The sequence below is a fragment of the Impatiens glandulifera genome, unplaced genomic scaffold (assembly GCF_907164915.1).
Source record: "Impatiens glandulifera unplaced genomic scaffold, dImpGla2.1, whole genome shotgun sequence".
Taxonomy (NCBI): domain Eukaryota; kingdom Viridiplantae; phylum Streptophyta; class Magnoliopsida; order Ericales; family Balsaminaceae; genus Impatiens; species Impatiens glandulifera.
The window spans coordinates 206,474-219,111 of NW_025919593.1; the positions used below are offsets into that span (position 1 = coordinate 206,474).

At 32.7% G+C, this 12,638-nt stretch overlaps 3 protein-coding genes across 3 annotated transcripts; 1 reads left to right on the plus strand and 2 right to left on the minus strand.

Annotated features, from left to right (window-relative positions):
• Positions 1-1,568: 1,568 nt before the first annotated feature.
• LOC124918234 (probable histone chaperone ASF1A) lies at positions 1,569-3,691 on the plus strand. The gene is made up of 3 exons (XM_047458437.1): positions 1,569-1,770; positions 2,938-3,053; positions 3,135-3,691. Exons 1-3 carry the CDS (start codon positions 1,662-1,664, stop codon positions 3,531-3,533), a joined length of 624 nt encoding a protein of 207 aa, XP_047314393.1. The 5' UTR covers positions 1,569-1,661; the 3' UTR covers positions 3,534-3,691.
• A 1,241-nt stretch (positions 3,692-4,932) lies between these two features.
• LOC124918232 (fructose-bisphosphate aldolase 3, chloroplastic-like) lies at positions 4,933-8,358 on the minus strand. Its single transcript, XM_047458434.1, has 6 exons — positions 8,215-8,358; positions 7,253-7,522; positions 6,746-6,855; positions 5,995-6,085; positions 5,641-5,910; positions 4,933-5,271 (listed from the first exon to the last, which is right to left on the minus strand). The coding sequence occupies exons 1-6, from the start codon at positions 8,356-8,358 to the stop codon at positions 4,993-4,995; spliced, it is 1,164 nt and encodes a 387-aa protein (XP_047314390.1). The 3' UTR covers positions 4,933-4,992.
• Positions 8,359-9,073: 715 nt separating this feature from the next.
• Positions 9,074-12,252, minus strand: LOC124918235 (putative disease resistance protein RGA4). Its single transcript, XM_047458438.1, has 4 exons — positions 11,944-12,252; positions 11,588-11,848; positions 10,453-11,410; positions 9,074-10,236 (listed from the first exon to the last, which is right to left on the minus strand). The coding sequence occupies exons 1-4, from the start codon at positions 12,250-12,252 to the stop codon at positions 9,074-9,076; spliced, it is 2,691 nt and encodes an 896-aa protein (XP_047314394.1).
• Positions 12,253-12,638: the final 386 nt, after the last annotated feature.

Sequence of the window (12,638 nt, forward strand, 5' to 3'; positions counted from 1 at the left end):
TATGATTTTATTTTATTACACTGCAAACATAGGCTCAAACTCCCCATCAAAATTCATCTGGGTTACCATAATCTAACATATATATAATAGTATTATTATAGTTTGATGTATTCAATGCGGGACAAAGAATTACCATCCCACCCCAATTCTCAATCAACGTTTTTCGAGTTTTCTTCGATCCACCCGACTGCTCTATCAGTTCAAATCGGCTAGGTTATCATCGTGATAATTTTTATTTGGCATCCATGAATACTTGTGTGTTGGATAAAAACAATTTCTCATTTTGTGAATCATGTAATATTGAGAAATTCATGCACTACCATTTACAATTTCTGTTGTGGACTCCTATTCCTCTTGATTTGATACATTTTAATGTTTGAGGACATGTTATTGTTCTTTAGATAATTATCATTACTTTAATATTTTTGTGAACGATTATAGTCTAATTATATTTGCTCACACACAAATCAACATCAAAGGAATATATTAAAATGAGAACAAATTCTATCAAGATGTTTTAAAATAATATAAATTTTGCACAAATTTGTATACCAAACAAGGAGAAGCGTCTCCTATTATTGGATAATTTGTCAATTCCTCCAATCATATTTTTTTATTGCTTTTTAATTTGTGGAATATATCATCCATCTAATAGAAAATCGTTTAAACACAACGATAAAAACATAACATGAAAAAATTATAAAAAAATGTAACATATAAATACAATTAATTGGCTCAAAGGTCTTGAAAAGAGCAATAAGATCTTCACATGAATTCCTAAATTTTCCGAATCTAATATTCGACATCGTCATGATAATGACATTGTGAATAATCATTAACGACCTATTTTAATTGTTCAATGTTCTCGGATTTTTTCTAACATAATCTCCAAAAAAAATTACAGGGACAAAGATTCATTTTTGAAAGTCTCACGTTTTAACCGCCACAATCCATGCCTCCCAATAACCACCAACAATTTTCGGTATAATCCATTAAAATCCGGTCAAATTTCACAAAAAAAAAACTCCATATATTTGCAATATCATGACAATGTAAAAACATACGAGAAATCGTCTCCACCTCCTTATAACACATACGACAACGACTTACAATAATCATGTCATTTCACATACATTTATCAATAATGAGAATTCCACCACGAATAACACTCAAAAAAAAAAAAATTTCTTGACTGACTTTATTAAACAAAATGTTAACAATATCCTACCTAAAACTTATTCAAATCACGACACTAATATATAATCCGGAGAAAACGAGTTTAACATATTATTTTTGCCCATTAACAAATTAACATAACATTTCTTATTTTATTTTTATTAGTAATTTTTTATTAACATTTTATGTAATAACATCAATGAGATTTTAAGAAACAATATTTTATTGAAAAAGAAAACAAAACAAAAACGAGTAGGATATGAGTTTTGTCCGAAATTGTAAAAAATTCCCGCCAATGTGCTGAATCTGGCAACCGGCTATAGCCGGTAACATGAGTGATTGTTCTTATATTTCTAAAAGTTCATTCTTTCTCTCTATATCAGGTTTAGTCTTAGGGCTAACCCTTTCATCGCATTTTCACGAAAAAAAACGCTTTGGAATTCTAGGGTTTCTCTTCGCTCGATTTGTTCATTGACCGAAACGCGATGAGCGCAGTAAACATTACCAACGTCACCGTACTTGACAATCCGGCGCCTTTCCTCCACCCTTTTCAATTCGAAATTTCCTATGAGTGCCTCGTATCCCTTAAGGATGGTATGTTTATTGATCCCAGTTCATTTCATCAATTTGTGGATGCATATTTTCATTTGGGTAATACTTAGTTTAAGATAATATGATATCTGTTGTTTATTGGATCCTTGAAGTGGAACCCTGATACTAATCTAAGTAAATGTTATGGAATAAGTTTGGATGGATTTTATTGTGATAGTTATCATTTTGTGAAAGGGAAGAAAAATGGGTGAAGGCTCTTTTCTTTATAAAATGGATCTTTCAATCTTCTAGCACTACACATAGAGATAATTGTAAGGCATGATTGTTCTGTTTGATACTTTAATGCTTAATGATTCTTTTTTGGATGAGATTTATTAGAGATTTCATGTTTAATTTTCATTTGAATATTGTGATGTTTTGGTAAGATTGAAGTTATTAGACTATGTGTTTGCTTGTATGTAGATCATTTCACTTACATGAGAGATCTTCAGGAACTTCATATAAGTTCTTAATGTAACTAGGGGAAACTTAGTGGTCAGATTTGTGGGAATACTGACAAGAATAACTGTCTTAGATAATTAATTGTATATTAAAGTACTGGTGAAAAGATCCTTAACTTGAATGTTCAGAGCTAATATAAGTTTCATCTATCAATGTTTGATTGTTTCATTATCAAATTGGATGTAGTATTCTCGTGAAAGTTTGCAGTCTGGTTATATTAGCTTCGTCTACCTTATGCACCCACAACACACTAAGCTAAGAATTTTGAACTTAAGAGATTTGAAGTCTCAAGTTCGATTCCAAGTGAAAGCACCTTGATTGAAGTGATGTGGCAAATGTTGTGCCCTTTTGCCCTTTCTATTTTCGTTTTCCTTCTCATAAAGTGGGGTGTTAAAGGGGGTGAAATACTGATATTGTGGTAGTCTCCTTAAGAAAAAAACCAATTTGAAAAAGAAATCTATTTTTTACTGTGTGATTGCATGACACTTCTTAAGCCCTATTTATTTTTGTTTGTTTGAAATGAAAGTAATAGTAGTGGAATGTTTTGCTAGCATCCTCTAATGTAAAAACCTAAGTTTCAAGAATAAAAAGTCTTCCTTCTCTTAAATTGATGTTATGCTTGACAGATTACTATCTATTTTTGTTTGCAATCTACCTGCTCATACTATGATGTTATGCATGATCCTATCTATTTTCATTTGCCTACAGATTTGGAATGGAAGCTTATTTATGTAGGATCCGCTGAGGATGAGACTTATGATCAGCTTCTAGAAAGTGTGCTTGTAGGGCCTGTAAATGTTGGAAATTACCGCTTTGTCTTCGAGGTACAACAGTAATCTTCTCATTGGTCCAAACACAGAACCAAAACCAAAACTGAAATATTTTCTTTTTCTGAATTCTTGCAGGCTGATCCTCCAGACTCATTGAAAATCCGGGAAGAAGATATCATTGGCGTGACTGTATTGCTATTGACATGCTCTTATCTAGGTCAGGAATTTATCCGAGTAGGATACTATGTGAACAACGATTATGGCGATGAGCAACTTAGAGAGGAGCCTCCACAAAAGGTATTGATTGATAAAATTCAAAGAAATATATTGGCTGATAAACCTCGGGTTACTAAGTTCCCAGTAAATTTCCACCCTGAAAATAATGAAAATGGAGACCAACCACCTACTACACCTGATCTTACTAATGCTGAACTGAATGAAAATGGTGATGATGAGAAGATACAGCCGCCTTCTCCAGTTAAACAAAATGATGTTCAATGTGAGCCAAGTAACAAGAATGAGTTGCCTGCATAGAAAGCTCTGCCTGTTTTTTGCTTCTTTTGTCACTTGGAGGATTTGACATGTTATTGTTTTGAATGCATTTGAAGTAGAACCATTGAAACATGAAGATTATTATAAATGCTTGATCAAGAACAATGAATATATTTCTCAACTTAGAGGTTGTTAGTCAAGAATCAAAAGATTCTTCATCTTCTATGCCTATTTGATAGTTCTATTTTCTTGGATTTCGAATTATTTGATTGGTTTTTTATCCAGATTTTGAATTGTTCTTCTAGCATGTCCAAATTTCACATGGTTGAATTTGGTGTGATTTTAGTGTAATCTAACTAACTGCACTTTTTATACATACTATCATATTTTTATCTAGAAACTTGGTAACTACTCATCTAGTGTTCTTGAATGAAGCTTTATTGGAGAGATTGTTCCATTGATGTAAATCAATAGACTTTTATATAGCAATGAAGTTTTGTTAAGGTATTGTGCAAAAGTATAGTGCCTATCATATGGAGAGAAGATGAAACACTGGATATAATATAATTTTTTTCTTTCAAAAGAAATAAAATTGCATTGATATATATTGGAATTAGATTTTTATTTTTTCTTGTAAATTGATATTTGATAGGAGTTATATGATTGTGGGGTTATATTAGCAATCTTTATAAATAAACAAAAAAGAAAAAACTATATAAACTTTCTTGAATTTTATTATAGTATTTGATAACAATTAAGGGAACTTTCTTGAATTTTATTATAGTATTTGATATTTGATAAGGTTGTAAAGAAAATTGTATAAATTTAATTGAAATTTTTATTATTAGTGTTATTATTTATTTTTTAAAACAAAATTTAGGTATATTTTATTATTTAGTCCCTGAAACCGATAGTATGAGATTTGTTCAAAACGTTGAAGATTTTTTCAACCCGATCTCAACAATTCGATCGTGTATTTTGGTTTACATTCGGCTGAACCGTGTATTTTGGTTTACATTCGGCTGAACCGAAACGTTGCACACTTATTTGATAAGTGGTTGTGAATCAGATTCTTAGAATTCACAGATTTGATGCCATGCCAGGATCATGGTGTTTCTGAGTGCTTCAGCTTGGATTGTAGGAAGAATTTCAAGTGATCAAATTTTGCCTCTAGAGTCTCTTGCAACTAATGCCTGTTTGTCTATTGATTGCCCAGTCACAGTTGAATAAAATCACACTTTTATAAACACATATTCTCTTTATACATTTGGACATAAGGATGATATAGATTATAGAACTAGGGCATCTAGACCATCCAAAACTAAGAACATATTGAATGTCTTTTACTCATTGAAGCATAAAACATTGTTGCTAATACATTCTTCCTAGAAAATTCGTTTATTCTTTGTAAAAACTAAATTGAAATTTTGTTAAATAGTCTCATTTACCCTCTCCCGATTATAATTACTAAACATGTCCCATCTTAGTTACCTCTATGCTTCTAGTAGGTGTAGCCTTTGTCGAACATTCCCTTCTTAGCATGGTCACTTTCCCCATCGGCTGAGTATTTACCAAGCTGAGCAAGAGAATTTGCCTTTGCCCGTTTCAATAATGCCTTTTGTGCAAGTTCAATATTCTCGGGTTGTCCTTTCCATGTCTTAAGCACAGTATTTTGTAGTGCGCGTGCATAAGAGAAGGAAACATGCCAAGGATTCAGTGTTTGATTCATTGCATTGAGGTTGAGTGTCGCTTGAACTTCGGATTGACCCCCTGATAGGAACTGCACAAATCCAAGTAAAAGTCTTATAAATAGACCGAGTTTAATGCATATTAATTGGCAAAACAATAAAATATAATGGAAGGGCACTCTTCTGAAATTGTTTTTCGATTAAACTCAACATACGACTATTTTGCAGATTATCTAATATTTATAACTTTAACACTTTAAAAGAAAAGGGAAAACATCTCCCTGAATTGGTGCCAAAATTTTGTAAATTTAATTCAAATTTTGATTTTATCTAATAGTTTTTACATCCACATTTGGGTTTTATATCTAATTAAGTTATCTCATCTCGATCCACATCCAAATGAATACTGGGAAATAAAACGAAAGAGAAGAAAACAAAAGGCAATGGTGAGAGATCGTTACCATAATACCCGGAACAGCAGGAGGAACTCTCCTTCTGAGCATAGTTATAGTATAATTTGCTATAGTATCAGGAGAAGCTTTCTCCTTGTGTTCAGCTCCAGGGGTGATCATGCTCGGTTTCAATAGGATACCCTCAACCATGACATTGTTTTCAGCCAAGTAATAGAATACTTCAGACCAAACACGCTCTGCCACTTCTAGTGTCCTCTCAATAGGGTGAACCCCATCAAGTAGAATCTCGGGTTCTACTATTGGCACAAGACCATTGTTCTATACAAAGGTGAAGATGACAAATTAAAAATGGAAAAGCAAAAAAGTGAAGAATCTATTTCAAAACATAATCTGAAATCATACTTGTGAAATTGCAGCATAGCGTGCAAGGCCCCATGCAGCTTCTTTCACCGCCAAAGCTGATGGTCCACAAGGAATGCTTACAACCGTTCGCCTAATAAGAAAGGAGGTTTCTCAAATAATTTTATCAGTTTTTGCCAAGTTTCATGGAATTTCCAAACATTTTTGTATATCAATTTAGATCCATATACACAAAACATAAATACAAAGTATTTCCAAATGTGGTATGTGTTAAGTCTGCATTTTTCACTCTTGACCCGGTTTGTCACTAGCCATCAAGGGCTTATTTAACTAACTTATAAGAGATTTTGTAAAGTTAAAAGTGAAAAGTTAGTAAAGGTTTGCATATATATGTTTAAATTTGAGTTACAACCCAAACATAAATTCTTACAGCTTGTGTGATGTGGTTTATTTGGATTGATTTTTTCAAATAAACCAAATCATCAACTAAAATACCAAAACAAATCTACTTATATAATTTCTTATGAAACTTTAATTCCATTAGTAAAAAAGGTCCAAATGAACTATTTTTCTATAAACAACATCAAACAAGCTTTTTTAGCCATAAACTAGTTTTTCTTTTTTAACAAATAACCTAGATCACACAATCTCTTAGTAAAATTCCATTCATCCAACCCAAATTAGAATTGGGTTAGTAAATCCACAATGCTTACCCCTCTAATATAAAAAGGTAAAGAACAAACTCAAAATATAGGCTAGATATGTGAGTTTCTATACAAAATGAAAGCCTTACCACTTTGCAAAGCGAGCACCTTGCTTATAGTATTCAGCAGACCTAGAAGCCAAACCATCTAGCCCTTGGCACCAAGATTCATTGTTGGATCCAGGTAGGGGAACCAAACCCTGAACCATCAATGATAAAAGAGACATATAAATGCAAAGTTTTAGTCAGACAATCAATCTAAGGCCTGGATTTTGGTAAGAAAAAAAGAAGAAAGGAAAGAAGCTCATTTGGCTTCCTCAACTTGCGAGAAGTTTGTGTTGTTTTATGAAATTTTAGAAACTGCTCAAATTAATGTTTTCCTATGCATTTTAAAAAGGAAAAAAAATATATATCATATCGAAGGATTGAGATTAGGGAGCCGCAGAAATTGTGTATAGATGATGTAAAAACTTAATGGAGTAACTAGAATATGACAACGAGAAGTAATTTGAGTCATTTTAAAATAAGGACGCAATACGAACTTCTAACCTAAGAAAATGTCTCTTCTTTCCATCTGTTAGTCAAATGCAATCGAACCTTATCAACTTTGATACCAGGTACAATGTTCTGCACAATTAAGCAATCCACAAACTTCTTTCCATCTGTTGTTGACTGGTAAAGTGTCTCTTCGAAGAGAATAGCTCCAGATATGTATTCTCCCAAGCCAGGAGTTGTCAGCAAAAGCTGTCTGTAGGCTTGTCGGTTGGCTTCGGTATTATCAAGACCAATTGAAGCCAATCTCTTCCCACACGTCGCATTTGATTCATCAATAGCAAGTATGCCACGACCGGGAGATGCAATAGTTTTCTACATGAAAAATATCATTTCTAATAAGCACATGACACAAGATCGAAGATTTTTTTCTTCTTTTTTGGAAGTCATTTGTGTCTTTAGTAGATGCAAACATATCAAAACAAATCAGATGGACTCAAAATCTCTAGAACAAATCAAAATGGAAAAATCATAGAATGAAAATGAGATGTAGAATTTTCAAATTATCAACAACCTCAATCATATTCCTCCAAACAACAAATCAAGCTATTTGGAAAAACTATTTGTTTCTAGATATATAACTGAATTAAGATCCAAATGAGAAACCGCCAACAAATTTCTCAATCCATGCTTGACATGCTCTGTTTTCAAACATGGTCTCATCTAGATTGGTCCATGTTCCACCTTAGAACCAAAATCAGACAATAGAATTCTAGAATTATCAACAACCTGAATCAAATTCTTCCACCTCCTCAAGATGGTTCACACAATTAGACCCATTTGGAAAAAAACTATCCATTTCAAAATACATATTTGTTTCTCAAATGAGGTCGATCTTTAACCATATCCTCATCCTAAAATTGATTTATACTTACATAAACAGACTTAATAAACATATTCAGGCCTTAATAACTGTAAAAATACTATTTCACATAGAATTATACAATTAATTAGCTTCAAGATCACATCTTTAGGTCATTAAAGGAGATGAGTGAAAAAAAACTCACTGCAGTCTTGACGAGTTCGTCGTTGTAAGCTCCGGCCCGGACGAGGAAAATGCGGCGATTGGAAAATGGGCAAGAGGGTATGGAGCGTTGATTGATCCACTGCGAAGAAGATGCGTTAAGATTCATAAAACTCGAGCAAGCCATAGATCAGACTTCAGAGAATGGAGAAACTATGGAGAAAGAGTATAGCTTGAAGAAGACGGAACTGTCACTATCATGTTTTTGTCTAGTCCACAAATCCCTGGTCCTTTACTTTTTTTAATCCAAAGGGTGTTTTTTTTTTTTTTTTTTTTTTATAAAAGATAATTATAAAGAAATTGAAATGGTTTAAGATGTAATGTAATGGTTTGAGATAAATTTAACCTTGTATTTGGAGTTGAGCGTGACAAAAAGGCGAATGTCTTCGAGAATTGGAATATATCGGCTTTGGAAGGATGTTTAGAGAAAATGACATCAGTTATTGTCTTTGCGTCATTGAACGAGGACGTTGTTTCAAGAGTTATTGATTCGATTTGGAGAGCACTTCTTATGACTTCTGCATCTGCATGTGCTGTCGAGAGGGTAATTGTTTTAAATAATCTGATCAGAAGTGGAGTTCCAGAATGGTTGTGATGAATCTCATGTTTGTTTGTCCCGATCCTTGATTAAAGTTTGCGTGAGAGTTAATCTTGATTGTTCCTTCGAGTGATTTTTTTTCAATTCCTTTCGTCTTAGAATTGTGAGGTGATACTTCCTGCATGTCATTTCTACAATTAAAAATTTCATAAGTATTAGCACGACATAAAACTTTCATATTACTATATGTTGAAATACATATAGAATTTTCTCATTACCTTTGATTATATGGACACTAGATGAACTAATTTTCCTTTTCCTTTAGGATATCGACATCAATATTTTTATGACCAAATCTTGCTTGAAGAGAACATATAAATAAGATAACATTGTCTGCTTCTTCATGGGACACCAGCTTACCACAACTCCTTATATACAATATCTGTAGTGAATTATGGAGGTATTCAAATTCCTCCAATAACATCATTAACTCAGGGCAATTTTCGATAATCAAACTCGTGAGAGAATTGAGGTTTGTGACACCTCTTGTTACCCCTCCTTCTCCTTGAATGTGGCGCTTTCGTGACAGAGATGCTAAGTTTCGACAATTCAGAATACGTAAAGTCTGTAGCAAAGGGAGCTGCATTATCATTTTCTCATCAAACAAACAACTTAATTTGTGGCACCCCATAATGTTCAACTGTAGAAGAGATTGCAAAGTTGATCTCAGTCCTTGTGTTAGTAGTACTTCATTGTTCACACCAAACATTTCCTTTGGAAATAGAACAACTCTGCTTTTAAAATTATAAATGTTGAGATGAACGAGACTACTAAGATTCGAGATGCTGTATAACAACTCATCTGAACATTCACCATCCAGAGTTAGATCCTTGAGTGATTTGAGATGTGGTGGAAATGTCCCTAGGTTTGGGCAATCATATATCTCAATCTTGCATAGATTAGAGAATGATCCAATATTGTAACAACAACTAGGACACATAAATTCCCTCAAATTCATCATGTTATAAATTTTCAATTTCTCTAAGAAAGGGAACACTGCCATTCCAATATCATCACTATTAGTAAATATGTGTTTGAGATTTTCCAAGCACCAAAGTTCAAGGTGTCTAAGAGAACCAGATAACTTTTCCAACCAGGGGAAATAAACACCTTTGTAATTTCGCATTATCAATATCTTAAGCATTGTAGTTGGCACCTCCAGAGTTTCACCTATTTTCTCATGTAGTTTCTTCTTCTTGATCCAATCTTTATCATCATCTTCGTCGTTATCTTCCCAATCATTATCCCAATTTAACTCCAACATATTGATACTTGACTTTTTAGCCATCAAACTTATATGCCCTCTTGCAATAGTTGTGTTAGAAACTCCTCCGAGGTTTCTAATTTCCAAAGATCCTCCTATGTTCAATTCTTTTAACTCATCTAGTTGACAATCTTTTTTCTTGCCTATCACAAATAGGCTTAATGTCTTCAGATGTTTCAATTGCCCCATTCATCGAGGCATACATTGTAGACTGAAACATTTCTTTAGATAAAGATGTCTCAAGTTAATTAGGGATTTCATATTTTTGGGCAAACTTTTGAGATTGAAACAACTATTGAGCTTTAGAGTTTGTAAGTTTAATAGATCACAAATACTATTAGGTAATGTTTTTATCTCACACATATAAGAGATGTTTAAGTATCTAAGATGTTTTAGGCATCCAATGTAACACAATGCTTGATTTTCGACATAGGGATCTACTTCAAAGACACGTAAAGACAAATGTTTCTTGAAGACACTCAAAATCTCATTGAAGACATTTGAAACATTTATTTTTGTGGGATGAAGTAGTATCGATTGCACGCCTCCTATTTTCTCCAGAAACCCAAATGGAGTTTTGTCAAAATCATTAATCATTATTGTTATGTGACGAACCCCTTGTCTAAAATCATGTCTTGAGCTCTTAGCATCCATGATATAACATTCACCTTCCATAACAAATTGAGCAAGGTCATGCATAAGATCGTGCATTTTACATGTTGTATAAACTCCATACTTACCTAATTTCTTAGTTTCTTCTTGAAAAAATGATCTCCAACACAACTCATTCCAAATTGCATTTCCAATAACTTCTACTTCTTGGTTTTCATTTGTAGGAATTAAATCATGGGCCATCCACAATTGGATCAATCTTTCTTTTTCAATCACACTATCCTTAGGAAATATAGCACAAAATGCAAAACATCTTCTCAAATGATAAGGAAGGTCATAATAACTCAACTTTAGAATAGACAAGATAGATTTTTCATTTTTGAGTAGCTCCCATATCTCACTATCTCTTAGTCTACACCATTCTCCTTCATCACTAGTGAAGCCCAATTGACTTCCTAATATCTTAGCAACTAAAGGAACACCCTTACATTTGTTGACTATTTCATTTCCAATATTAATAAAATTAGGAGATTTTGGTGTTCCATACATAAATGCACGTTCTTCGAATAATATCCTACAAATATCATCGGAGAGCTCTGGTAACTCAAAATGTTGAATTGTTTTCATTATTTCGGCAACATTTCTTTTACGGGTAGTGGTAAGGATAAACGAACCACTTGATCCACAATCTAATATAGCTTTCAACTGATCCCAGACATTTTCATTTTCATTCCAAACATCGTCCAATACAATCAAATATTTTTTCCCTCTTAATCTATCTCTAATCATATCTTGCAATGTTTCTAAGCATGTTTCTTTTGTTGATCCTCCAATGATTGCTTTAATAATCAGCTTAATATCAAATTCCTCAAAAACACATACCCAAATTTTGATATCAAAATGCTTAGAAACTTTTTCTTCATTGAAAACCATTTGGGCAAGTGTTGTTTTACCTAGACCACCAATTCCAACAATAGGTAGGACATGTAATTCTTTAGCAATATTTGATGCATTGAATAAAATATCGATAATCTTTTTCTTCTCGATATTTCTCCCATATACATGGCTACATGTAGAAACAGATATGGTTTCACGCCAACTAGTAGTAGATGATGAGTTATTAGTAGTTTCACGCAAATGCAACTTTTCACGCTCAAAATAAATTTGGTCCAATTTCTCTTGAACATCCTTAGACGCATTCTAGTATGGTTAAAAGGATGAGTGATTAAGTTGCTTACCTTCTTTCGAGTTGAAGATGAGTCATTCCGTCTTTTGACTTGAACACAAAGATCTTCCAAACTGCACTCATCCATGATATCGCGAACTTCATATGCTACATCTTTGAGTTTTTTCAACCAATCTTCGGTTTGTTTGTCTTTCTCTCGTACTTTCTTTCTTTCAGCATCCTCAAGAACAGCATTAATTGAAGATAACGTGCTTGATATCTTTTGAATATCCTTTTTAAAACTCCTAAACAATGAGATTTCATTATTAATCAGAGGCGCTAAGTTTGAAAGCAAGCCATTGATTAAAGCTGCATCAACCATTGTGATTTTTCTCTAATAGATTAACTTATGACATTTGTTTTTTAAATAGGATCATTATGCCGATGAAGATAACATATTAAAACAAATCAAATGCAAATAAAAAATGGACCACACTTAGACGTGTACACAAGGCAATAATATTTTTAACATTTTCATTATTAATATGAGGCACCATATTTGAACAGATCCTATAACTTTCTCTCCAAGAAGTCATTTTTTATTCATTAAATTTATTTGTGTCCTCACTGGAATTTGGTGGGTGATTTAATATTTTTTTACTTTATTTAATTATTTTAATTTTGTAAATGTTATTTTATTTTATATTATTTATAAATTAATTTTAAATATATAATCTTTTATTTAATTAAATAAAAATTTAATTTATT

Bases quoted from the DNA above. Each gene is read 5' to 3' on its own strand.
- LOC124918232 (XM_047458434.1), bottom strand. From the start codon at position 8,358: ATGGCTTGCTCGAGTTTTATGAATCTTAACGCATCTTCTTCGCAGTGG. The intron at 7,523-8,214 runs GTGAGTTTTTTT...TTTTTCATGTAG, and splicing joins ACGAACTCGTCAAGACTGCA to AAAACTATTGCATCTCCCGG. The intron at 5,272-5,640 runs GTAACGATCTCT...GGATTTGTGCAG, and splicing joins CTGCTGTTCCGGGTATTATG to TTCCTATCAGGGGGTCAATC.
- LOC124918235 (XM_047458438.1), bottom strand. From the start codon at position 12,252: ATGGTTGATGCAGCTTTAATCAATGGCTTGCTTTCAAACTTAGCGCCT. The intron at 11,849-11,943 runs GTAAGCAACTTA...GAGCGTGAAAAG, and splicing joins CATCTTCAACTCGAAAGAAG to TTGCATTTGCGTGAAACTAC. The intron at 11,411-11,587 runs GTATGTGTTTTT...GTCTGGGATCAG, and splicing joins ATTTTGATATCAAAATTTGG to TTGAAAGCTATATTAGATTG.
- LOC124918234 (XM_047458437.1), top strand. From the start codon at position 1,662: ATGAGCGCAGTAAACATTACCAACGTCACCGTACTTGACAATCCGGCG. The intron at 1,771-2,937 runs GTATGTTTATTG...ATTTGCCTACAG, and splicing joins CCTCGTATCCCTTAAGGATG to ATTTGGAATGGAAGCTTATT. The intron at 3,054-3,134 runs GTACAACAGTAA...GAATTCTTGCAG, and splicing joins ATTACCGCTTTGTCTTCGAG to GCTGATCCTCCAGACTCATT.